General features: G+C 44.9%; 1 protein-coding gene across 1 annotated transcript in view; it reads left to right on the top strand.

Moving 5' to 3' along the window:
• Positions 1-25,590, top strand: part of DOCK2 (dedicator of cytokinesis 2) — a 404,121-nt gene that overhangs the window by 30,292 nt on the left and 348,239 nt on the right. The window contains exons 3-11 of the mRNA XM_001500101.7: positions 425-465; positions 1,617-1,672; positions 2,168-2,264; positions 5,077-5,225; positions 10,564-10,699; positions 12,716-12,870; positions 16,816-16,897; positions 22,192-22,327; positions 24,609-24,684. Of these exons, the coding sequence (XP_001500151.1) occupies positions 425-465; positions 1,617-1,672; positions 2,168-2,264; positions 5,077-5,225; positions 10,564-10,699; positions 12,716-12,870; positions 16,816-16,897; positions 22,192-22,327; positions 24,609-24,684 (928 nt within the window). The remainder of the gene's footprint in view (positions 1-424; positions 466-1,616; positions 1,673-2,167; positions 2,265-5,076; positions 5,226-10,563; positions 10,700-12,715; positions 12,871-16,815; positions 16,898-22,191; positions 22,328-24,608; positions 24,685-25,590) is intronic.

Below are 25,590 nucleotides of genomic sequence, written 5' to 3'. Positions count from 1 at the left end.
AAAGAGAGGTTGGGAACACGCATGTGAACATGGGACCCAGGCAGGCGGTGGAGGTAAGTGAAGGCAGAGCGGAGACGCCTGCTCTATCTGACGGGACCAGTTATCCCTCCCCGCCAGCCAACTGCGGCCACGGGGAGCGCTGGCCACCATCGCTCGGCCTCCTGTGTTTTCAAAAGAAGGAGGAAATTTGCATTTTTATGTGTAATCCCTGTATCTTTAGACACTTTTTGGAGATGTTGGTGACCAATTGAACAAATTATTGCAGCCCGGGGGTTTCCAGGCTCTGAGCTGTACCTAAGGTCTAAAGCACTTTGCTGCAGTCTCTTTGCTGGTTAAAAAACAAACAAATGGAGCGACAACAACAAAACCAGCAACTAACACGTAAGAATAGATGAGAGACCTGCTTCTTTGTTTTCTCTTGCAGACTGGTATAGGGGATACCTCATAAAGCACAAACTGTTGCAGGTAAGGTCAATTTGTTTTTATGTGGGACAATACTGGATGTGGTATACGGCCCTGCCGCGCCCCTGGGCAGTGATGTCCCACCGTTGCTCCTCAGCAAACTGGCCCGTCCCTCCCTGCTGGCTTCCAGTGCCTTCCCACCTCTACGCCTAGGTACTCGCTGTGCCTCGACTCCCTCTCCTTGCACTCATTCTTTCAGGCCAACCTCCAGAGCTCTCTCCTCCAAGAAACTTTTCCTGATATGTCGACCACATATGATTTCTCCCTTCCTCGAGTCCCCGTGGAGTTGTGCACTTTTTATTTGAAATTTATCTTCTGCTGCTGTTCTTTAGATTTGTGTGGGGTATTCATCATTTCCTCACCTGGGTGTCCAACATGACGCAGAAAGGACAGGGCCGTGGCTGCCCTAGTGGGGTTCACTCATTCCAACCCCACATTACACTGTCATGTCCACGACAGCAGGCACTTGCTTTGCTGTCTCCTTAACCGCTTGTGGGTCCAGCACAGCGACCGGATGTCCCAGTGTGCACATTGGTTGAATTTATGAAGGAATTCGCAAGTGATTGATAAACTTCTCTCGTTAACTTAGCCAAGCTTATGGAGCAAGGAAATTACAGATGCTTCTTTCTCCCTCCCTGACATGCTGTGTGGGAGGCATGGTCCTACTGTGCTCTCTAAAGAACAGTAAAATAAATCCAGGGTCAATAGGTCTCATACTGAACTAGCTTACACGCCAGGGACACTCTTGCTTCAGGACCTGACCTTCCGCTGTGGTGACTGTGGAGGGAGACTGCCTTCCCAGAACTGGGCGGGAGGGGAGAGGCAGGGCCTTGTCTAACGCAGAGCGAGTCTTTCAAGTGCTCCTGTCTGGCCCATCTGATAGGACAAGTGTCCACAAGGGGTTGGAGCATCCTTTTGAATCCAGGGCTATTGTGGGATCTAGAACAACTAATGGAGAACCGGAGGGGAACTAGAATAAAAGAGTAGATCGAGAATCTACCCCTACTCTGTCTGACTCTGGAATTATTCCTTTAAAGTTTGAGGGTTTTACCAATCAGTGGCTTTTGGGAAAATCGTAAAGACTTGGGGTCCGTTATTTCTGTAAGGATATGTCATTTTAATTTATTATATTTATCTTATTTTATTTCCAACAGGGAATTTTTCCTAAATCCTTTATACACATCAAGGAAGTGACAGTTGAGAAAAGAAGGTACTAGCCATTCTCTGCCAGACTTGACTTTAATGGCTCGTGGATGTCTCTGTCCTGTCTGCTTTAAAAACTGGACTTGGCAGATGTGAAGGTTGCTCAGCGGATCCGTCTTCTTCCTGCCTGTGTTTATTTGGGTGTCTCCTTTCCCTCACTTGATGGGAGATCTAATCCAAATTGATTCGTGTTCAGATCTGATTCTGAGGGGTATTAGTAAGTTTGGAGAAACAAGTTTTTCACTGGCAGCTGCTTTTGAATTGTATTAAAGTAGAACAATCCTGAATAATGAGCTTGAAGGGCCCACGCCAGTGAGGAGGACATTGAAAAGGAAGTCCCTTGCATTTGCATAAGGTAACTGCTGTGGTTATTGGAGGCGCTTCAGTCTCAAGCCAGCAAGGCCTCGCTCAGCAGCTGCAACTTAATGCAAACTTGCCAGCATTTTATCTTGTTAGCATCTGGGTCTCAATTTCACACTGTTTTCTCTCCCACCTTAAATAGAAATATCGAGAACATCATTCCCGCAGAAATTCCTCTGGCACAAGAAGTGACAACGACACTTTGGGAATGGGGCAGCATCTGGAAACAGCTCTATGTGGTGAGACTCAAAACCCTGCTCCCTGGGATGGAAGCTTCTTGCAGTCTTTGGTTTGGTTCAAATTTGGAATTTAGCCTTGAGAAGAGCAGGCCAAAGTGGCTTTAGTGGCATAATAGAATGAACAGTATAATGTATGAGGATGTCCAGGCCCAGAGAGGTTAGGTGATGTTTTCAAAGTCACACAGCAAGCTAATGACAGAGCCATCATAAATGGGGTCTGGTGTGATCCTTCTGTTTTTAAACTAGTGCAAAAGTTGTCAAACTTAAGTATGCATAAGAGTCACCTTGAAAACTGTTAAAAAATAAAACTTCCTTTAATGGAGTTTGGTAATCTGCGTTTTTAGTAAACTCAGGAGATTTTGATTTGGTCTGCTGATAACACCTTGAGAAATACTGTTCTCATATATTAACTAACTAAAGGCTTTTGCCCTCAGATCTACGAGGAAGCTTTGACCCTGGAAAAACAAAGAATGTATTTTGCATGTGTTTTCGCTGTATTGAAGCAAATCTAATTTTAAATCCTCCTTTTGTGCTTCTAAAGCTCCTAATGAAAGCAGTTAGCTAAGCAAACCGTTGAGCTGAGAGTGAAAATGTCAACCAAAGGTGACTGCATGTTTCTTACCGCGCGGTGCACACCTGCTGGTGTATATGTGCTATTTGTAGACTTAACTCTTGCCTTCATAAATGTAACTCACATGGGGATATTTCATAATATATGGTCATTGGCACGTCCAGTTCTTTAAGTTTCCCAAAAGATGTTAGGAAAGTTTAGAGGGGAAACAGTAGACTTGAGGCTAAAGTGGTTAGTTATTCACCTCCACTACCCTTTTAAGACCTCCCGGACACGTGCACTGGGGAAGCTTGGCATTTTCCCTCAGGAAATCTTTGACTAGCAAGTCCAGAGACCCTTAAACTCCCAGTTTTCCAGTATCACCTTCATGATTCTTGCTATATCTTTATACCACTTGTATAATATTTACTTCATACCTAAATTGGCTCTCTTTTTAGTAAACTTCAGTAATTTACCTAAGGGCTTTCATAGCTCCATCATTCCAACAACAGTTCTCCAAGTCTCTGACATCAACTGGATGCCCTACCCATTCACTTCACTTCTAACACTGACGACCCAGAGTTCCGTCAGACTCCACAGGTTTAGGGGCTCTGTCCTACAAGATGGCCCTTACTTCAGATGCCAGTTGCAAGTCTCAGGTGCCCAGGCTACTGCACTGCTGTCCAAACTTGGTACAAGTTTGGAGGTTTCCGTGATTCCTCCCCACTCCTACCTCAGGTTCCGTCATTCCCTGGAACAACTGACAGAGCTCTGGAAAGTGCTACATTTATGATTACTGTTTTATTAGAAAGGATACGATGCAGGAGCAGCCAAATGGAAGAGACACACAGGGCAAGGTGCCAGGGTGGGGCTGGGCACAGAGCTTCCATGCCTTCTCTGGGCGTGCCACCCTCCCAGGACATTGATGTGTTCACTGTCTGGAAAGCGCCTTGAACCTTACTGTTGGAGGGTTTTCGTCAGCGTCTCATTCCACAGGCACGATTGATTAAATCATTGGCCATTGGGGATTGAGCTCAGTCTCCAGCCCCTCTGCCCTCCCTGGAGGTTAAGGGTGGGGGAGGTGAGGGAGTGGGCTGAAAATTCCAACTCTCTTATCAGGTGGTTGGTTCCTCTGGCATCCAGCCCCTCTCCTAATCTAGCAGGGAGGCTGCCAAGAGTCTTGTCATTACCATAAACTTAGATATGGCCAAAAGGGGCTCATTATGAATAAGAAAAGACACTCCTATCACTCAGGAAATTCCAAGAGTTTTAGGAGCTCGGTGCCAAGAATGAGGATGAAGACCAAATATATATAATTTTTATTATACTATGCATGCTTTCCCAAATGGAAAGTCAAAAGTACTTAGCAGAATTAGAAGAACGATGTTCAAATAAATACAATGAAAACAAGACAGTGTTATTAAATGCTTGTTATAGTACCTGTCAAAAGCTCTGAGCCCAAGACCTCTCTTTGTTAAAAAAAGAGATTGACAGGGGCCGGCCCGGTGGTGTGGTGATTAAGTTCACGTGATCTGCTTCAGCAGCCTGGGGTTCACAGGTTTGTATCCTGGGCACAGACCTACCACTGCTCATCAAGCCACACTGTGGCAGCATCCCACATGAAAAATAGATGGAAGATTGGCGCAGATGTTAGCTCAGAGCCAATCTTCCTTACCAAAAAGAAAGAAAGAAAGAAATGAACAAATGTGAGAGGGGTTAAAGACCCTTCCATGAAACTGCAGCTTTCTCCTCCCTGTAAGCAGAAGGATAGAAAGAGAGCAGAAGATAATTGCCATATGGGTCCATGTTACTTAATCTTGTGTCTTTGTGTCCCACGGTTTGTACACATGTCACACTTGGGGGAACACTGCCTTAGAAAAGGGTCTTTATCACAGAGAAATGGCCCTGGTTCCCAGCCTTAAAGGACCTGAGCTCTAGGACATGCATCACAGCAGATGTTCAAGGCATTCCTGTTCGACAAGTATCTTTTTGAATAAGAGTCAGAAGTCACCCTTTCTTTAACCAAGAAGTGATTGGGATTATCACTTGTCCTTTTGGGAAACCCCTATGGTCTAGCGGGAGGAAATATGTCAATGACTGAGATTACCCACCACCCAATCCTTTCATATAGCTGGGCAAGGGCCAGGAGAGATGCTCAAGCCGTGGCCACTGAACATGCTCGCCTGACTTGGGCACAGTTTGTTAAATGGATGCCCAAGCACCTTCTGCACAGGTGACTGTAAATTGTTTCCTGTCTCCTAGGCCAGCAAACAGGAGCGATTCCTGCAGGTGCAGTCCATGATGTACGACCTGATGGAGTGGCGGTCCCAGCTCCTCTCAGGAACGCTGCCCAAGGACGAGCTGAAGGAACTGAAGCAGAAAGTCACGTCCAAAATCGACTACGGCAACAAGTAACCTCACTTTCCTCTGAAAAGATGCTCTCTTCCCCCACCCACCTCCCTTCGTCCCTGTTTCCCTCCCGAGAAGCTTGGTTTCATTTTTAGATGCAAGTTTGCCACTTTCTGTTTGGGAGAAGGTGTTACCAACGGTCGGGCTTGTGTGCCTTTGTTATCACCCCCGAGGGCCCTGGGGACGCGCGGGGGGAGAAGCCTCGCGTAAGCAGTGCTTCCTGTCTGGCGGGGAGATTGAAGGTGCTCGGTTAACCTGCTTCTGAGGGCTGAGGAGCACGGTCACGCTGGTTCACTTTCGGCTTAGTTGTCGTTTTATTCCTGCATTTAAAAAAGTCTCCCTTAAATCGCAGTTGTGTGACTTAATGTCCCTTCCTTCATCCTAAATTAGCTAAGCCGCATGCCATCAGCTAACTCATACACACAGTTACAAACGTGTTTCCTCAAAAGGAAGAAGCAGAAATTGGCTGAGTTTGAATGCTGTGAAGTTAAGGAGACGTGAAACAAGTTTTGAGGCAGGACAGCCCGCCGATAATAATAGGATTGATAATAATATTATAACTGACATTTAATCGGAGCTTATTATGCACGAGGCTTGATACTAAGTGTTTTACGTGCATTGTCTCATTTAATTCTTATAATAACTCTCTGGGGCCTGCAGTTTTATTGTCCTCATTTTTTTCAGACGATGAAACAGAGGCTCTTAAAGAGGTGAAGTAACTTGTCCAGAGTCACACAGCTAGTAAATGGCAGAACCAGGGTTTAGTCCCAGGCAGCCTGGCTCCAGAGGCTACCAGCCTGGCCGCTATGCTGCTTGGATAGGCTTTGAGAACCGTAAAAGCCCTCCCTCCCTTCCAGCTGTTTGAATGCCCTCCAACATCTTACTCGTTTGTTTATTTATCCCAACAACAAATACGTTTTGAACACTTATGATTGTACTGACTTCCTGTTAGGTGTTGAGGCTGTGGAAATAAAACTTCCTGTCCACTAAGGGAGCACAGTCCAGTTAGGAGTGAACTACAAGTAAACTATTGCTATGTGTTGTGATAAGTTTGGTAGCTTAGGAAACAAGAGTGTTCTTAACTTGATTTGGAGAAGGAAGTCAAAGAAGGCTTCCTGGAGGAGGTGGCCCATAGCTGAATTTTGAAAGACAAATAAGTGTTAAGTAGGCTAAAAAAGGGAGGGTAGGAGTGCATGAGAGAGCATGGCATGTTCAGAAGACTGCATAGGGGGTCAGAAGGCTGGAACATAGGGCCTGAGGGGGAAGTAGAAAGAGCTTATTCAATGGGAATAAGAAGATTTCCCAGCAGCCATGCTTTCTTGCCTTTGTCACATGCACTAGGAAGAAGATCCGAAGAGGAAAGTCAATGGTTCAACTTACAGCTGCCTCCCATCCCCGGAGCGGAGCGCAGTCCCTCTGTCAGTTCCCCTGCTAGCAGCTGGCAAGCTTGCCCAAATCTGCTTATAGTGCGTGTCATCCCAAAGTGACAGGAGGGTTTGCCACGCGGCTGCTGCCCCCACTGGCACGGTGGCGCTTCAGGCTGAGCATGGTCGCATCTGGGAGCGTGGGCCTCGAGGGGGTGTTGCTGCTTTACAACAATGGTGTCTGTGACTTCAGATGTTGTTTCCTCACTGGCGCTCCTGAGAAAAAGGACCAAGGGTGGAAGAAACAGTCCCTGCTCACGGGAAGCCTGCCCTGATTGTCCCCCACTCGCCCCTGGCTGGGTTAGGCACTCTTGCAGGCCTTTAGCACCCTGAACGGTCATGGCCTCCTTACAGGCCTGTCGCCCCTGCTGTGCCGAGAGCTCTCTGACAGTCACTGTCCGACTCATCTCCATGTGCTGGGAATAGGATCTGCACGCAGTAGGTGCCCAGTGAATGATAACTGAATGCCTGAACGGCTGGTGGCGATGGGAGAGCGAGGAGCAAGACGGTTTTGCCTAAACCAGCCTTGCCTCTGCGGCACGGCCCAGAGCAGCCCTGGGCTTTCAGTTTCGGTCGGTTTCCTTTGGGGAAGTGAGAGATGCCCTCGGAGCCTGAGGCCGAGCTGAGGGGCCCATTGCTTCTTGCCTCCCTTCCCTAATGACTTCAGCTGGAAGTGAGAGGGACTTCAGTGCCTTAAATTAACGCTGGCTCCGTGTCCCAGGGGGCTCAGAGTTCTGGGATGCGGTGAGTGACTTCCTGGCAGTCAGAAGGCCAGAGCTCTGGGCAGTGTGAGGACCGTGTGAGGAGCACGGCCTCCGGCGGTGAGAGTCAGGGAAGCAGGGTGGAATTGAGAGCTGGAAGGCCGCTCAGGGTCAGGCTGTTTCTTTCCTCCTTCACTCTCTCCCTTCATTCAGACATCAGACTTTTGTTGAGCACCTAGTAGGCCCTGAGGACAGACATTTACAAAATGCAGCCTCTATATTTAGCAATAACAGCAAAAAATGCAAGCAATGAGAACTACTAATAGTTTACTGGCTGCTTACTCTCTGCCAGTCGCTATTTTGAGCACTTTCCATGTATTAACTCAGTCAGATCTCATGACAACTCTGTGGGGTAGGTACTGTTATCATCCCTATTTCTCAGATGAGGAAACTGAGGCTCAAAATGATTAGGTCATTTTGCCCAAGATGCACCGGAATTTGAACCATGACGCTTGGCTCCAGAGTTTAAGCGCGTGCCTGCTGCATTCTCCTGCCTGGCAAGGACTGTGGGGACGAATGAGGGAGAGAGAAGTAAGCAGACACTTGATTAGGAAGTCGGGCAGAGGGTGGGAGGAGGGCAGGGGCGATACCTGCCCCGTGTCTGACAAGACTAGAAGGAATCATGAGGTGAAGGAATGAAGAGAGAGAGAGAACCTGGGAAGAGCTGAGAGGTGACATGGATGTGGAAGGAAGACAGACGAGGGCTGGAACCTTGAGGCTCCGAGTGCCAGGTGAAGAAGCTGGGATTTGTCCAGAGGGTGATGGGGAACCCCAGAAGGAGCCATTTCTATTTTCTTTATCATTAAAAAATTTTTTTTGAAAAATGCGTTCAGTGGGGTCTTCTTCCCCTGCCCTCATCTTGGGTTCATTTTATCACTTTCTTGAACAGAAGAGAGCAATGAGACGACCTCTTGAGGAGAAAATGTCAAAATGCTCAGTTCTCCAAAATGAATGGTCTGCTATCCTACTGGGGGACAGCTTTCCTGACCATGGGTCGTGGGAATCCTGACAGTCCTGCCCCATAACGACTAAATTTTCCAAAGTTCCAAGTGGGACCGGTAATGGACAAACTATTTGGTACCCAAGGAGTGAAGACTCCTCAAATGACTCCTCCAAATCCTAAGATAGCTAGATGCAGGAGAATGTTTTATTCATACGTTTTAAAACCGAATCCACTTTGATAAATTTTGAAGAGAAAGAGCTAGAGAGATCCTGGCATTAAATTATGTATTGGCTATACTCCATCTTTTCCGAGGTCACACGAGCCTCTGCTCAGCGTTAGTTGAATGCACTTGTTCCCCCTTATCATCGCCCATTTGGCAGCATGGCCGTGCAACATTATGAGTCATGTCTAGTTGGAAGTTGATTTCCTAATCAATGTGGACAAATGGATGAACCTTGGCTCCCTTCCCTTTGCATTTGGATGAGATGGGAGATGCGCCTCTCAATCTGATTCTCAAATGGGAGATGAGAACTGAGTCTCCTTCATTTGTCCTTGCTGCCCTTCCTGAATCTGGTGCTCGGTAGTGGTGCCTGGGCTGGACACTGTTGTTCTTCTCAGAGTCTCCGTCAGCATCCCCCTACCTTCTTTGGATGGACAACTGACGTCCTCCATCTCGACATCAAGTGCAAAAGCAGCTTCAAGTTAAGGCCTCTGCAAACCTACCCCTTGCACCCCAACCCAATACTGCTTTTAAGCACCTCCTGTATGGAACGTATACCATAGAGGTTAAGAGTGCAGGGGCTGGCCCTGTGGCGCTGCGGTTAAGTATGCATGTTCCGTTTCCGCGGCCTGGGGTTCGCCGGTTCGGATCCCGGGTGCGGACATGGCACCACTTGGCACACCATGCTGTGGTAGGCGTCCCACATATAAAGTAGAGGAAGATGGGCATGGATGTTAGCTCAGGGCCAGCCTTCCTCAGTAAAAAGAGGAGGATTGGCGGCACTTAGCTCAGGGCTAATCTTCCTGAAAAAAAAAAAAAAAAGAAAGGATAAAGAGTGCAAACTAGGATGCCATATTACTTTTTTTTTTACTGGCTATGTGACCTTGAGCAAATTAATTAGCTCCTATATTCTCAGTCTTTTCTTCATCCGTAAAATGGGGTATTAACAGTACCTTTCTCGTATGGTTGTTATGAGGGTTAAATGCAATAATATACATGAAATGTTTAACATGTGTGAGCTTATCTCAAGTGCTGTGTGAGTGTTTGCTGTTATTGGTATCATCGATGCCAATCAGAATGGCAGGTACAGTTGAAACAAATCAATATCAAACAGGGAAAAGCTTGTGGCCTGGAAGTCAAAGAGGAAAGAGCAAGCTGTGAGTAACAATATATCTGAGAATTTTTTCCCCCGACAACTATTTTCAAGTTGTTACTGAATAAATAATACATGAGTACCTTCTCTGCATATATATTTATGTATTATTCTATATTATACTATACTATATTGTACTATATAAACATCAAACAAATTGAGATAAGGCACATGTCCCCTTTGATGCCCCGGCCCTCCTAGTCCCAGGGCCCTGCCTCTCCTCACAGGCACCCATGCAGGTAGTATTGGTTGTTGGTAGTTTGGTGCTTTTTGTCCAGACCTTTCTCTCTCTTCATTGTCACTCATGTACATGTACCCAGATAACATATCTGGCTTGGTTTGTTTGTTTGTTTTTTTACATAAAACACACTGTATGCATTTTTCTGTACTTGATTTTCTTCACTGAGATACATTATTAAACATATGAAAACTATAACGTATTTTTTTTAACCCTGCTACATGGAATTTCCTTACAGATCACGGTTTCTTGAGCCATTCCTCCTTTGACAGACATTCTGGTTTCTTTCAACACTTTGCTGATGGGACTAATGCTGCAACTCACATCCTCGTTCAAATATGGGTGTTTCTCTAGGTTCAATATTGCAGGAAACATACATTTAAAAAAGTTTTAATACACACCACCACAGTGCCTCCCCAAAAGGCTGAACTATACCGGTGTGAGTCTGGCTGCATGCAAGGCTCTCGATGCAGAGCTGGCTGTTCTGTGGGAGTCTGTGATCCCCAGAACCCGGTGAACTTTCTGGTAGAAATGTCTCACCAACGTCCTAAAGGCTTCAGCCTGCCCTGATTTATCCTTGCCTCCTGTTTTTGCTTCTTAGAATCCTTGAGCTTGATCTGATTGTCAGAGATGAAGATGGAAATATCTTGGACCCTGATACTACCAGCGTCATCAGCTTGTTCCATGCACACGAGGAAGCGACTGGGAAAATCACAGAGCGCATCAAGGAAGAAATGGTGAGCTTTGTCAAACAGGCTTTGGCCAAGCCAGGCAGGCATTTCCCCCATCATAAACTTAAAACAATAGGCTAATTAACCATACTGTATATTATTCAAGGGGACATCTGTCTTATGACCTGAGATAGTCAGTAACCAGACACATTTTCTTGTGTTTTTGTATTTGGATCTGTAATTCATTCAGCATCCATCCCACAGGTAGTTGAATGCCAGGCAAGTTTCCTTCCATCGTGGAGCTTTCATATTCCAGAGAGGAGAAGAGAAGAAAGGCAGTACAAAAGTAAATAAATAAATGGACAAATTAGTCCTAGATGGTGATAAGTTTCTAGAAGGAAATAAACTAGAATTATGTGAATCAGAGTGAATCAGGAGCTATTTTAAAAGGTACCATCAGGAAAGGCCTCTCTGAAGAGTGACATCTGAGATGATACTTCAATAATGTGAAGGCACCAGGCCTGGAAAAATCTAGGGAGAGGGTATTCTATACAGAGGGAACAGCAAGTGCAAAGGTCCTGAGGGAGGTCTGAGTTCTGAATGTTAAAGGAGTAGAAAGGCCAGTGTGGATGGGGCATGAGGAGCAGTGGGAGAGTACAGGCAATGACTTGGAGAGAGAAGTAGCAGGAGTCAGCTCTTATAGGGCCTCAGGGGTCATAGAAAAGAGTTAAGATGTTATTCCATGTGCTGTGTGAAGCCAATGAAAGATTTCAGGGAGACAATCTCTTCAAGGTTAACATAATCTGATTTATATTTTTTAAAAAAATCTTAGCCACTCTATATTATTTGAAAGCAACTTTATTTTTAGCTTTATTGAGATATAATTTTCATATAATAAAATTAATTCATTTTAAACTATAGTCTAATGAGTCTTATTAATATACAATGTTGGGTAAACTCCACTGCAATTAAGATATAGAATGGTTCCATCACTCTAAAAGTTTCTTTAAGTTCCTTTAAAGTCAGTCCCTTTCCCCAACCCCAAGCCCAAGGCTACCCCTAATTTGCTTTCTGTGACAATACTTTCACCTTTTTTAGAGTTTCATATAAATGGAATCATATATGTTTTGTATTTGACTTCTTTTACTCAGCATGATGTTTTTGAGGCTTATGATGTTTTTTCCTTTTCATTGCTGAGTTGCTGTGACTGTTGACCAGTTCTTGGGCATTTGGTTTGTTTCCAGTGTGGGGCTATTACAACTGATACTGCTGTGAACATTTGCACACACATCTTTGCATGGACATATGTTTTCATTCTTTTTGGGTACTACCCAGCAGTAGGATTACTGGATCACATTCTAAGTATATGTTCAACTTTTTAAGGTACTGCCATACTATTTCCCAAAAGGTCTGTACAATTTTCCTTTCCCATCAACAATATGTGAGAGTTCCAGTTGCTCTACATTCTTGTCAGCACTTGATGTTGTCAGTCTTTTAGCTTTAGCCATTCTAGGGGTATTTCATTGTGGTTTTAATTTGCTTTTACTTGAATGACTAGTGGTGATTAACCATTGCCATTTGCATCTTTTTTTGTGAAGCATCTGTTCAAATATCTTGCCCATTTTAATTGGGTTGATTTTCTTATCGAGTTGTGAAAATTCTTTGTGTATTCTGGATACAAATTCTTTATCAGATATATGTTTTGCAAATGTGTTTTCTCCCAAGTCTGTGCCTGGCTTTTTCGCTTTCTCAACAGTGTCTTTCAAAAAGCAAAAGTTTTTAGTTTTGATGAAGTCCATTTAAGCAATTTTTTTCTTTTATAGTTTGTGCTTTTAATTACACTAACTTTATGAGAAAGGCTGGGTCAGTGGTGGTATTTCCCAAGATGGGAAAATCAAGGCCAAGAGGGTTCATGTGTCTTGGCTCAGACTGCAGAAACTTTTGGTGGTAGACGTGGGTATAATGCCGAAGTCTTCAGGCTTGAAATCTTGGTTCTCAAAGTCCTGGACCATCTTTCTGTTGTCCGAAGTGATGCTGGGCTAATTTTCTCTATCCTCTTCCCTTTTTCCTTCCACCTGTCAGTCAAAAGACCAGCCGGATTACGGAATGTATTCCCGGATCTCTTCATCCCCCACCCACAGCCTCTATGTCTTTGTGAGAAACTTTGTGTGCAGAATTGGGGAAGATGCTGAACTCTTCATGTCTCTCTATGATCCCAACAAGCAAATGGTCATAAGGTGGGTGTGTTAATATTGTCTGACTTCTCTGTATGTGGGAGGTTGGAGTTGGCAGAGCACAAAGCATCTTTTTTTCTACCATCACTTGTGGAGAAATTCCCACCTGGAAGATAAAATTAAGCCTAACTGAGAATGTGAACATAACCTCTTTTAGGGTGTGGGAGTCAGGTGGAGCTATTGCTCCCCACCAGATTTTTCCCACAGTGGGATTATGGTTACACAGAAGGGTTTTGTACATATGATTTCGATTACTGGAAAACGACCAGAAATCACAAGATTCAGACAGTTAGCATTGAAGACAATAAAAATACCTGCTTTTAAATTGGGAATTAAGAATGAATGGTGAAAACTCCATATCTTCATGGCAGCAGTGGGCTAACATTGTGGGCTCTGAATCTGCTTGGCTTCACATTCTAGCCCCACTGTTTACTCTTTCTTAAGCTTAGGCAGGTTGTTAATTTTTCTTAAGAGTGAGTTTGCCATTTGCAAAATGTGAGTGCCAACCTCACGGGGTCATTTATTTCAGACTTTAAGGAGAAAAAGCACATGAAGCACGTGGCCTGACATGTCGTGTCTGTCCTCCAAATGGTAGTGGCTGTTATGATTAATTATTATTTAATTGTTCTTGAGAACGGAGGAAGTGAGGGAACTTCTAGTGCCTCAGCACAAGGAGGGGAAAAGTCTTTGGTACCCTCCAGCCCCCACTCTCAGCCCCCTGGCCTCTACTTGTGGCTCAGACCATCCTGCCTTACAGGTGACCACTGCCTATCCCCTCCAGTGGGGTTTTGTGCCAACACATGGTCCCATAAGTTGAGGTCCCAGCTGATGCATCAGAATGGCGCTGGATCATGATCCTCTGCCTTTATGGAGAAAATGATATCTTCCTGTCTTGGTTGTTATGATGGTTACATGAGATAATGTATAGTGCCCAGTGAGAAGTGGTGCTTTAGAAAATAATGGCTCTCCTGGAGACGTTTATGAAACATGGAGGGGCTGTTCATCTAAGAGGACTGACCTGAGGTCTGTACATGATCGTTTAATCCTCATTACTCCGTGCCATTTGGGCGAGAAAATGAGGTTCAGGGAGGTCAGGTGACTCGCCAAAGTCACACACATTTATAAATGGCAGAGCTGAGATTTCTGCCCAGGTCCATCTGACTCCAAAGACAATCTGGTTCCCACTTTAGTCGGTCACTAAGGAAAGAACTGTATTGAATATCCTGAGTGGTTCTCACTTGGGTTTCAGCACTGTTACTGTGGAAAGCTGTTCTTTATAGTGAACCTAAATCCCTAATATTAAAGAGTCAGCCCAATTCACCTGGCGAGGCCTCAGTAGACACTGCGAACCAGGGTTTCTGCTTCCTTGGAACCCACCTTGCAATGGTGTGCATGTCATAGGCCCCTTGCTGTTCCCTATCAGCTGCTTTCAAGGTGCCTGTAACAAAGATCCTGAAAGCACTCCTAGGACCCCTCTGCCTCTCAGGAAACACAAGGATTCCTCATGGCCGAATTGACAAGGGTGCCTGGCCTGTTGGCCCATCTAAGTGATGGATGGCCTGAACCAGCTCCGTGGAGGGAGGCAATGGATCAGCGGGATGGCAGCTCTGTTCCCTGATGTGTCACACTGGATGATGTGCTCAATGGGGCATGCCTGAGTGATGCCTCTGAGAGTGCCAGAGACACAGGGAAGCCCTCAGAAGAGTGAGAGATGAGGAGGAGTTGGGCAAAAAGGACCAAAACCAAAAAAAGAAAAAGAGTAGAAAACAAAGAAAGAAGCAAATAGGCGTGGTACAGGAAAGGGGCAGGGGAACTTGGAAGCACCCCTCATGTCAGCCATCTGACTCTGGATTGCTGCTCTTTTCCTAAGAAACCAGTCTTCTCCACTCCTGCTTGCCCTAACCAGGGTTGACATACAGTGAATCTATGGCAAGTTGGAGCATCCGCAGTGTGGCCCGGATGTGGACTGGGAGGAATTTATCTGGGACTGACCTTTCACTGTTGGCATGAATCATAGTTGGAGTCCAGAGGATGCCTGAAGAGATTTGGTTTGGGAAATTTAAGGTAAATTTTTGTAGGACAAAAAAGAAGCAGTTTAGGTGTCAGGCCAGTGAGAAGGCTAATTTCCAAAAGAGCTCAAGGAGGTTTGGAATTGTTCTCCCCCTTCCCCTGAGGAGAGTGTCATGTGGAGGAGGTCTCACTCATCTTGGTGTGAGGTGGGCCTTTGGATTTACCACCCATCTTCCTGGGCAAGGATGGATGGGGTCAGCTCAGCCCTCTAAATTGCTTTTCTTATTTATGATGGTATTTCCCCTAGAAGAAAATTGCTGGTGCCTGGTGTTTGACCTAGCAGGCGGGTTCTCAACTAGGGGTGCTACATGTGATGAAAGATCCTGGGAGATACCCAAGTATTTCACTATGACAGTCCAGAAATGACCCATGAGAAATAAGTTTTAAAAATCTTTTTTGAGGGGATGGAGCACTGGAGGCTTCTTGGTTAGTTTGCTGAAAATTCCACTATAATTTTTAGATTTTACTAAAAAAAAAAAAAAAGAAAGAAAAAGTACATTCAGCCTGATTGAATTTTAACTGTTGGTTAATCTGGGGCCGGGGATATTTTGTTATCAGTTCCATTTCCCCCTTGAACTTTGCTCAGACTACTCTTATTCGTCTTCTCGGGGTGAGTGGAGAGAGATGAACAAGACGTCAGAGAGAACAAATCTCTAAAAAGAAGGCAACTCCTCTTAACTTTGTTGAATTCTCTTATTATGCCTTTTTGAGCTGACTTGGGTTTTGAGCTTTATTCTGTTTTTATGCTAATTCAAAACAATGGGTATTTATTTAGCACCAACTATATGCTCCTGCATGGCATGGGAAACCTAATGACTCAACTCAGCAAACTGTGCTAAGTTTCTCCCAAGTTAAAGAAGTACTAGACTTCTTGATCTTCTCGGTGCGCTGGACTGACAAGTAGGGACCACGCAGGGTCGGGTATGGTTGCTAGAAGATGTGAGATGATAAATGATCATATGTCAGAACTGTGTGACTGCCCCTCATAAAACCCTTCAATGGGTTTTCATTACTATTAGGATCAAGTCAAAATCCTTGAATGGCCTGCAAGGTCCACATGGTCTGGCATCTCTAATTTTTCTCTTGACCACTTTCCCCTTGGATCTGTTTTTTAGATGAATTGAGCTCCATCCTGCCTCTGGGCCTTTGCATGCTGTTTGCTTTGCCTAAAACATTTCCCTTTCCCACCCTCTTTTCCTGACCAACTTTATTTACATTTATATCCTCAGCAGAGACTTCCCTGACCACCCAGACTAGGCCAGGCTCTTCTGATATACATTCTCATAATACCCTGAACTTTTTCTTTATAGCACAGTTGCATGTAAATAGTTGTAACAACTGCATTTAAATAGTTAAAGTGTATCTCAGATAGTGGTTGAGGCCCTCTATAGTCTATCACAGTGTGACGTTCGGTTCAAGGAAACGGTCCTACATCCAATGGATAGTTTAAAATAATTCAAATCTTTACCCAGTCTTGAAAGGGGAGTGGGATGAGAAGGGTGAATACATTCTTAATGTCCAGCAAAACATACAAAAATCCTTTCCCCTGCATCTTTGCCACTCTTAATAACCTCTACAGAGAATGCTGCCGCTCTTCGAAAATATTAGGCAACTGGTCCAGAATTTACCTAGCAGATGGGGCAGGAAAGGAGATTGTGAATACACATGTGTTAGTGATTCGCTGCCCCTGCTCATGTAATGTCTGTCTCCCTGGCCGGACTGTGATCTCTTGGAGAGAGGGACCACGTCTGTCTCAAACACTACTGTGTCCCCAGAAGCTGGCATGGTGTCGGGCACACGGTAGGGGTTCCGTGAATATCTTTACCAAGTGAATTTTGAGCCCCTGGCAGTAACGAGTTGCCACTCTTCTTCCCACAGTGAGAACTACGTGGTGCGATGGAGCAGCAGGGGCTTCCCTAAGGAGATCGAGATGCTCAACAACCTGAAGGTGGTCTTCACGGTGGGTGTGCACTGTCTTTTCGTTACCATATTCCACACTCGAAGGATACGATCTTGGAAATGAGGCTGGTCGGTCAGTCAGGAGGGAGTGCAGCCTTGGTGCAGAACCGTGTTCTGGGCTTTCTGAAGATATTCAGAGCAGACAGAGGACACTGTGTGCCCTCCGGACGCTGTTGGGAAGGTGGATCTTCTTCTCTCTTTTTCTCCCTCCCGCCCTGTCTCTTTCTCGCTCATGTGCACTCAGAGAACACACACAGAGCTCTATGTCAACAAGCACAAACCTCTTCCATCAATGATGTCTAGGGGAACTGTGTACAGCAGCTATTCTGATTTTCTGGCTAATTCTTGGTTAACCTGAGTTCCTTTCTTTGGTTCAGACCTTCTAAAACCCTTTTAAAAATGTATCAGAAAATTTTAAAAAAGACCTTCCTGGAACATGGCAGCCTTGGTAAATTGGATATTTTGAACATAATTAAGTCATGGATGACTTAAGATCTTACAGGTCCCTGGGATCATTCTTCTAAGTACCAATACTCACTGGGCAAGACGTATGTAGAAATGTTGAAATCAATTGTTATTTAGATAATTTGTTTCTGAGAGTGAACCTGGCTTTTTAGCTCTGGAAAGGAGAAAAAGTGGAAAGAAGGAGACGAGGTTATCATTTCCAGCACAGACCCCTCTCTTGTCCTGTTTCCATAAGGGTATGTTAAGAGTATAATCTTAAAGTGTCTATGATATTAGTGTTTGCAGACTCCTCGGGGGAGAAGAGCATTTATGAAAATTTTCACTGTGTTGCCTGTGTTAGCAAGGGAAATTACAGAGGAGGAGCCAGGGAGGGATTTGAGCATGGAGCAAGCCAGAGGGTTTGATCCAGGAGTGACCGACATGCTAGATTAACCTACCTTGCTCTACAATAATTTTCTAGTTACAGCCCATTAGGTGTGATGTCTTATGTTATGTCACAATTAGATTGGAGTGCAGCTGATTTATTTTGTTTGTTATTTCTTGAAAAATGGGCCAGAGGCATGGAATAAGATCATAGGTCCTAATTGCTTAGACAAAGTTTTCTTGGCATATATAAATGTGCCTCAATCCTGTTTATCTATTATTAGTTAGAAGGAGGAGCCTATTTGTTTTCTTGATAAATAGGAGAGTCTCATGGGGTTCCTGATTAAACCAGGAGACAGATGTTTCGTGAGAGAGCGAGGGACAGGGCATCAATCAGTGGTTCATTTTGCAGAGAACCAATTCATGATGTAAACATATGGGAAAGGACATCGGTAAATTTGTTTCACTTGGTATTAATGAGAATGTGATCCTGCCTTCATGGAATTCTGCCTATGCCACCACCTCTTCTTCTCACAGCAAATGAACTTGAGAACCTTGGTTGATTGGTTCAACAGGCTGACACCTCCCTCTCTTGAAATGATAGGAGTTTTCATTTCGGGATAAGGAAGGTCGTGGTGCTCTAGCTTCTTTTATTGATTCAGAGCTATCCAGTGAGTACCTACCGTGTTAGCTCTGTGCTGGGTGCTGGAGATACAGCAGTGACTAAGCTGATAGGCCCCTGCTCTCATGGTGTGATGGGGGAAATTCAGAAAATTAGTAAATGAATAAATAAACAAGAGAAATGTCAGAAGGAAATCCATGCAATGCAGATAATTAAAGCAGAGCAACGTGATGGCGTTTGACTGGGAGTTACTTTCCATTGGGCACTGAGGTGATGTTTAAGTTAGAGATGAGATAAGACTCAGCAGGCATGTGCCTCTCTAGCCTTATTTCTCTTGTCTCTGGATGTTAGCTTTTTCTGGTTTCCTATTTGAGGGCAAAGTCTGAGGAGCTGGCACATGGGTCGGGCCAGTGGTGGACTTCCCCTCTGTCTGCTTTATAAGCATTCACCCTCCGTGGCCCTGTAAGAGGAAAGCAACATAAACCACGAGGTTCCCTAAGACTTTGCCCAGTTTCCGGGTTGCTGCTAACGTGGAAAATAAGACTGAATGATAAAAGGAGTACTAATTAATTACTAAATCAGGTGACACATGTTTTAAGTTTCATTGTCCTGCTTCTGCTTGCCCCACGCAACTGAGTTTGGTAAGGCCAAAGTAGAAGCGATTGGAAGATACCACAGATTGGAGTACATTCTGAGTGTCTGGGTGAGATCTGCCCATTTACACACCCTCCAGAGAATAGCCCGTGCTCAAGCATTTTACTGTGCTTGCAAAACGTTTTAAGACTCTCTAGTGCCAGGGGTCTCTGATGAGGCAGCTCTTAAAGATCTGGTGTCTTCCTTTGAACAAGTGAAATCTTTTCAGAGAAGAGGAGTGGAATGGGGCTTACCTAGGAACTTATAGTTTTGTCTAGTATATTAGTTGCTGGGGCTGCCATTACAAATTATCACATACTGGGTGGCTTAAACAGCAGAATTTTTTCTGGCTGGAAGTCCAAGATCAAGGAGCTGCAGGGTTGGCTTCTTCTGAGGCCTCTCTCCTTGGCTGCAGATGGCTGCCTTCTCCATGCATCATCACATGACCTTCCTTCTGTGTGTCTGTGTCCTCATCTCCTCTTCTTATAAGGACACCCGTCACATTGGATGAGGGCCACTCTAATGACCTCATTTTAGCTTAATCACCTCTTTAAAGGCCCCATCTCCAAATACAGTCACATTCTGAGGTATTGGGGGTTAGGAACTTCAACATATGAATTAGTGGGGAACACAATTCCGCCAATAACATCTAGGAAGGAAATTTTCAGGTGCCAGGGCCTCTGAAAGATACCGATATAGATAATTCAAATATATGAAAAATCCTAATGGGAGGAGAGAGATAATTAGGGACGTAGGTCATTATAAAGGAAGCGAGACTTGAGCTTTTAAGGATGGAAAGGATTTGAATATGGAGAGAAATAAGAGGTAAGCATTGAGGCGGAGGTACGGACAGGGGGCTTAGGAAGAAAGAGCCAGAGTTGAAAGTAAGCATTGTGTGTTTGTAGAGCAATAAAGAAATCTTTGTGACAAAAATAGAGTACTTACATGCAGAGAATAGTGAAGAATCAGCTGGATAGGACAGCTGGAAATATATTATGTCTAGGACCTTTCACGTCAGCCGGGGAAGATTAGCACTAATAAGGCAGGAAATAGGGAGCTGTTAACATTGTTGGGGGAGAGAAATGAAATAATGAATGTGGCTTCTAAAGATGAGTTTGTAGGGGATTTTAGGGTGGATTGGAAGAAGGAGTCAGGCAGGCCAGAGAAGAGGTTCATGGATATGAGATAATTGGGAATCTCAAACTCAGTCTCCCAGGGGAAGGCCGGGGCAAGGCAGGAAATGCAAATGAGTGGAAGGGCTTCTTTAGTCAGAAAGCCCCCTCCTCCCCTGCCTTCCCTCTCCCCTTACCCAGCAGGGAGACTTTGGAGAGTGGGGAGCAGATGTCCATTCTTCCAGCTGCGGAAAGGACAGCCTTTGTGTCAGTCGAGGTCCTCCACAGAAACTGAACCCACAGTATATATGGATAGGTGGATTTATTTTAAGGATTTGGCTCATGCAATTATAGGGGCTGGAAAGTTTGAAATCTGCAAGGCAGGCCAGCAGGCTGGAAACTCAGGCAGGATTTCTATACTATGGTCTTGAGGAAGAATTCCTCCTTATCTGGGAAACCTCAGCTTTTGCTCTTAAGGCTTTCAACTGATTGGATGAGGCCCACCTACATTAGGGAAGGCAATCTCCTTTACTTAAAGTCAAATGATTGTAGATGCTGATCAGACCTACAAAAACCTTCACAGCAACATCTTGACTAGTATTTGACCAACAACTAGGTACCATAGGCTAGCCAAGTTGACTCCTAAAATTTAACCATCACAGCCCCCAAGCAGGAAGATATGGACCATGCTGAAGCCATGTCCTGTTCCCAGAGACTTTGCACACCCTTGTCGACTTCCTCCCACACCAGCCACAGTGAGCGTGGCTGCTTTGCCTAGGCCCTAGCTCTGATGTGAGCTGACAGACTGTTCCCAGTGCCTATGCCTGAGTGAGGATCAACTCAGAGGAGAAGCAGCTATTCCCCAGTGAGGCCAGGCTCTGATGCCAACAACATGTCTTGATGTTCCTTCTCCAGCCAATCCCAGCTGAAAGGGTGTCCCAGGGACACTGAAACTTTTAGAATTGAGCAGGGCAGTGAGATGCTGAGGTGGTCCGGGAGGTTGTCCCTCCTGCCTGCCTTTCTGATGGTGAGAGAGATGTATTGTGGTAGTTAGGTTCATGGACTTTGATGTCAGAGTGACTGGAAAGTGTTTCCGAGGACTAACGTCATGACTTCAGGGAAGGCCCTTATCTTCTTTGTGTCTCAGTTTCCCCATCTGTAAAATGAGGATGCAATAATGACGCCTACTTCAGAGAGTTGTTAAGGATCAAATAAGATGATGATGTAAGAGACACTGAGCACCCCACATGAAGCATTAGCCTAGGTCGTCAGCTGTAGCATTCCTCCTCTAAGCACACAGTTGAGTGCGCTTCCCTGTTCCCCTTGGAGTTAGCTGTGGCCACATGCCATGCTTTGGCCAATGAGATGTGAGCAGAAGTGATGTGCATCTCTTCTGTTTGGAAGCTTTAAAATTCAGTAAATGATTTGCCATATTCCCTTCCTCTGCTGTGGGGACAGTGGAAGCACCTGCTGTAAGAAGATGGATCGTCTGTCAGCCGGGGGCTCAGCATAAGCGATTGAGCCCCCACCCATCTCCATTGGATCTGTAGCCTGAGATAGAAGTATACTTCTGTTGTGTTGTGAGCTCTGAGATATTGGGGTTGTTTGGTTCCACAATAACCCAACCCTGATGTACACATATATACGGTATATACTGATATATGTGCTCAGTAAATGGTAACTCTTCAGATTTTTCACTCTTCTTTTTGCTTCCTCCCTCAGAGGTACAGAGCAATGAGGAGATGGATGGAGTCATTTGTAGCAAATGCTATTTTTGGATCCATCAGCTGGAATATAGGGAATCTGCCTCTATAACTGATATTGTACCTCTATCCTTTTCCTCCTGTAAGTCTGAGGTGGAAGAATTGGGATTGAACACCAGAGTCCTGTCACTCAGTCTCCTTTGCAAAACTCACCTTTCTTATCTGCGAAATGGGTGTGATAGCTTTGTTTTCTACCTTTCCCAGGTCTAACTGTATGACTGGTCCATGTATACTAAGTGCTAAGCACATCCCCCAGAATTGACTATTGCTAGGTTTCCTTTTCTACTTTTTTTTCATTAGGCACATGATGTGTAACTATTCATTTCCTGCCCTACAGGATCTTGGAAACAAAGACCTCAACAGGGATAAAATTTACTTGATTTGTCAAATAGTCCGTGTTGGGAAGATGGATCTTAAGGATTCTAACTCAAAGAAGTGCACGTTGGGACTGCGGCGGCCCTTTGGGGTGGCAGGTAATGACACACTACATGCCATCAACTTTTATTGGAGTGCACATTTTATGTGGCTGAATTTTGCAGATTATTTCTTTCCTTCTCCTCTTTGCCTCTCCCCCCCAAAGGTTATGCCAGACAGCCCCTAATACCTACATTTCTGGTGACTAAATTGAAATAATTGGTGACTAAGTCCAGAGTTCTGATGAAGACAGTGAATAATGGAATCCTTGTGTCTGGACTAGGGCACTGGGAGCATGGCACAGTCGAGCAGTTGGCACCTTCGCTTCCCAGCATGATGAAAAGGAAGAACAATATGGGTGGGATCTAATTATGAGGAACAAAACATTGAAAAAAAATATCCAGGACGAGAAACACAGTTACACAGAATGAGTCACCCGCTGTACATCTAAATTCCAGATGGAGGTGGACGTTTGAGGAGTTGACATGACCCGATGAGGCGGCCCTGGAGCAGCGTCACCTCTGCATTTTTCTCCAGGCCTTAGCTTTCTCGGGGTTTCCAAGATTTCATCATTCTTGTCCCACTTTTATGGTTTTTGTTATATCTATCACTTTCACTATTATTTACCTAATATATTTTCTTTTTAATTAACCCCCTTTATTTAAACTAAAGTACATTTTTTTTTCTTAAAAGGCAATTTAAGTACCTGTAGAAATAGCAATTTGATATACCAGTTTTATTTCTTTTTATTAAAATATAAATTTTTCATCATGTACCACTTATAATCCCTATGTACCAGATATAAACCCAGTGTTTCAGGTTCCTTATTTCAAGATGCCCTGATCTTCTGTAGTCGCAGACCAGCTGGCTCTCCAACTATTCTGCTGGCACTGCTGGCAAAGTGGTCCAGTGGAAGAAGTTAGCTTATACTGAGCTAACTGGCTTTTTAACCTGGCATCGTTGCTAGCTATCTAGGTGATCTTGGGCAAGCATTTTTCCCAGGGCCTTAGTTTCATTATCTGCAAAATGAGACTTGGATCTGGTTGATCCATGACCTCTTCTAGAGTGCTCTGATTCAATATGAGGGACACTCCTGGCATCACAACGTCCCTGTTACGGCAGTGAGGGTCCTTCAACCTTCCCTCGAGGCGAGGTTGCTCTTGTCCCCAGCTATAGTCTGCACCCTGTTCTGGTTTCAGGTGACAGCAGTCTGGTGTAACTGAAAGGTTCAGGGATAGATTGCTTCAGGCATAGCTGGATTCAGGAACTAAAATGGATTTACAGCTCTGTCTCTCAGCTCCTATGTCCTCTTGCTGGCTTATTCTGAAGATGGATGTCTAATTACTTGGCAAAATATTGGCCAGCTGTTCCAAGCTTGCATCCTACCAATTTAACAATCCAAGGGAAAGACAGCACTTCTTTCCCGTTAGTTTCAGCAGAAGCCCCAGGAGCTTAAATATAGGTCATGTGCTCATCCCCAAAGCACTTATCTCTGGGCAAGGCGATGTGGTTCTCTGATCACTCAGGTCACATGAGCAGCTCTGGAGCCAAAGGGAGGTTGTTCCACCCAAACCACGCTCACTGAGAATGGGTGAGAGGGTCTGTTAAACAGAGAGAATGGACGCCGGTGAGGTTCAAATAATAGTTTCCCCTCCTCTCTGCTCCCTAACTCTCTTCTTGAGTTAGATGCAGTCACTGGTTGATTTTTACCCGAGAAATTTTAATGGATCCCAGACCAGTGCCTGGAGTGTTTGAGGTGTATCACGTTACTAGGGTTTTGGCTCTATTTGGCTGGCTTTTCTATAATCCCTACTCTAATGCAGGAGTTCTTCACCTTGATTTTATGGATCTTTAGGGGCTGGTTTAAGCAGAAGTTCCAGAGGATCCAGGATGTCTCTGGAATTGCAGGGTTTAAGGATCCTAGTTATGTATCTGTTCATATGAACACATTTATGAAAAGAGGGTGAATAGTTTTCATTAGATTCTCAGATCCCACGGGGAGTCACTGTGCTTGGGTTTTGTAGGCAGAGTAGACATGTCAAATCCAGACCTAACTGCCTAATTCCATAGCCACTGCTCTGACTCTTTCCTCTTGGCCTCTGCTAAATCACAAACTCTTGGATGTATCCATGGCCCGTGGACTTCCCAGCCCCCTTTGCCCAGAAGGATTTGCCAGGTGCTGCATTATGAATCCCCGTTGCTTGGATTGTCCGATGCTGGTTTGCTTTCCTTCTCAGACTTGCCTGACCCAACCTCCTGCCCTACAATCTCATCCCATTGTCATCCCTTCCTGGGAGCAGGAGAGCTTAAACCATTAATTCATTTTTCTTCTTTTCCTAGTTATGGATATAACAGATATCATCAAGGGGAAAGCGGAGAGTGATGAAGAAAAGCAGTACTTCATTCCTTTTCACCCGTGAGACATTTCCCATTTCTTTTCACTTTCTTATACCACATCTGCTCGAGAGCAGTGAACTGGCTCTCTGAGCACTGATAGCCAAGTGGGCCCTCCCCTGGGGAGGCCAGGAGGAGAACGATGGTCTCAGTGCCAAGGCTTTGCACCCATCCATTCATCAAATGCTATTTATTCAACAGAATTTGACTGAAGGCTGGCAGAGGGCTGGGTACTGTGGGGGATGGGGATGAATGGTGAACAAGATCAACATGGCCCTGTCTTCATGGAGCTTATATTTATACAGGGAATTAAACAGATAATCAACAAACGATTAATGGATTAATTACAAGTGTGGCAGGATTCAAGAAGCTGCGAAGCAGCAGCATATCAGGAGCTATAACAGGGAATCCTGGTTCTCATGGGTAGAAATGTCCATGACTTGACAGGAGGCTAAGGAGGAAGGTAGATATCCTCTCCCTGCTGTCAAAAGGAGTCTTTGAGAAAGGAGGACCCCCTCAGTTTGAGAATGTTGTCCTTACTTTGTTACCCAGGGAGGATGTGTTTTGTACAGGTAATGAGGTCAGTGACTCTGGTTCAGGCACATGCTTAGGGCTTAGCAGGAACAGCTGAAGTCTTTGCCACCTTGCTGAGCAGATGTTCCTTTTGAGGGCTTGGGAATCCTTCCTTTTTAAGAGTCTTCCTAGGAAGGAAAAGTGGTCTCTACTTGTAGCATTGATGTTCCCAAATTTCAGAGCCATGTTGCTTTGTGAAAATGAGAGATGTGCCTCTTGCTGACATATATGCTCTCTGGGCTGCCATATACAGGCTCATATTTCATCTAAGGTGTAAGGAGGGGCTGGGCAACTTTCTGGAGGATGTGGAACTACAAGTTGGGGACCCCATGAGGGCATCACGTGAGCAATTTGT

Source organism: Equus caballus, chromosome 14 (assembly GCF_041296265.1).
Source record: "Equus caballus isolate H_3958 breed thoroughbred chromosome 14, TB-T2T, whole genome shotgun sequence".
NCBI lineage: Eukaryota > Metazoa > Chordata > Mammalia > Perissodactyla > Equidae > Equus > Equus caballus.
Note: the sequence above shows the minus strand (reverse complement) of the source record. Positions and strands in the feature narration are given on the sequence as shown.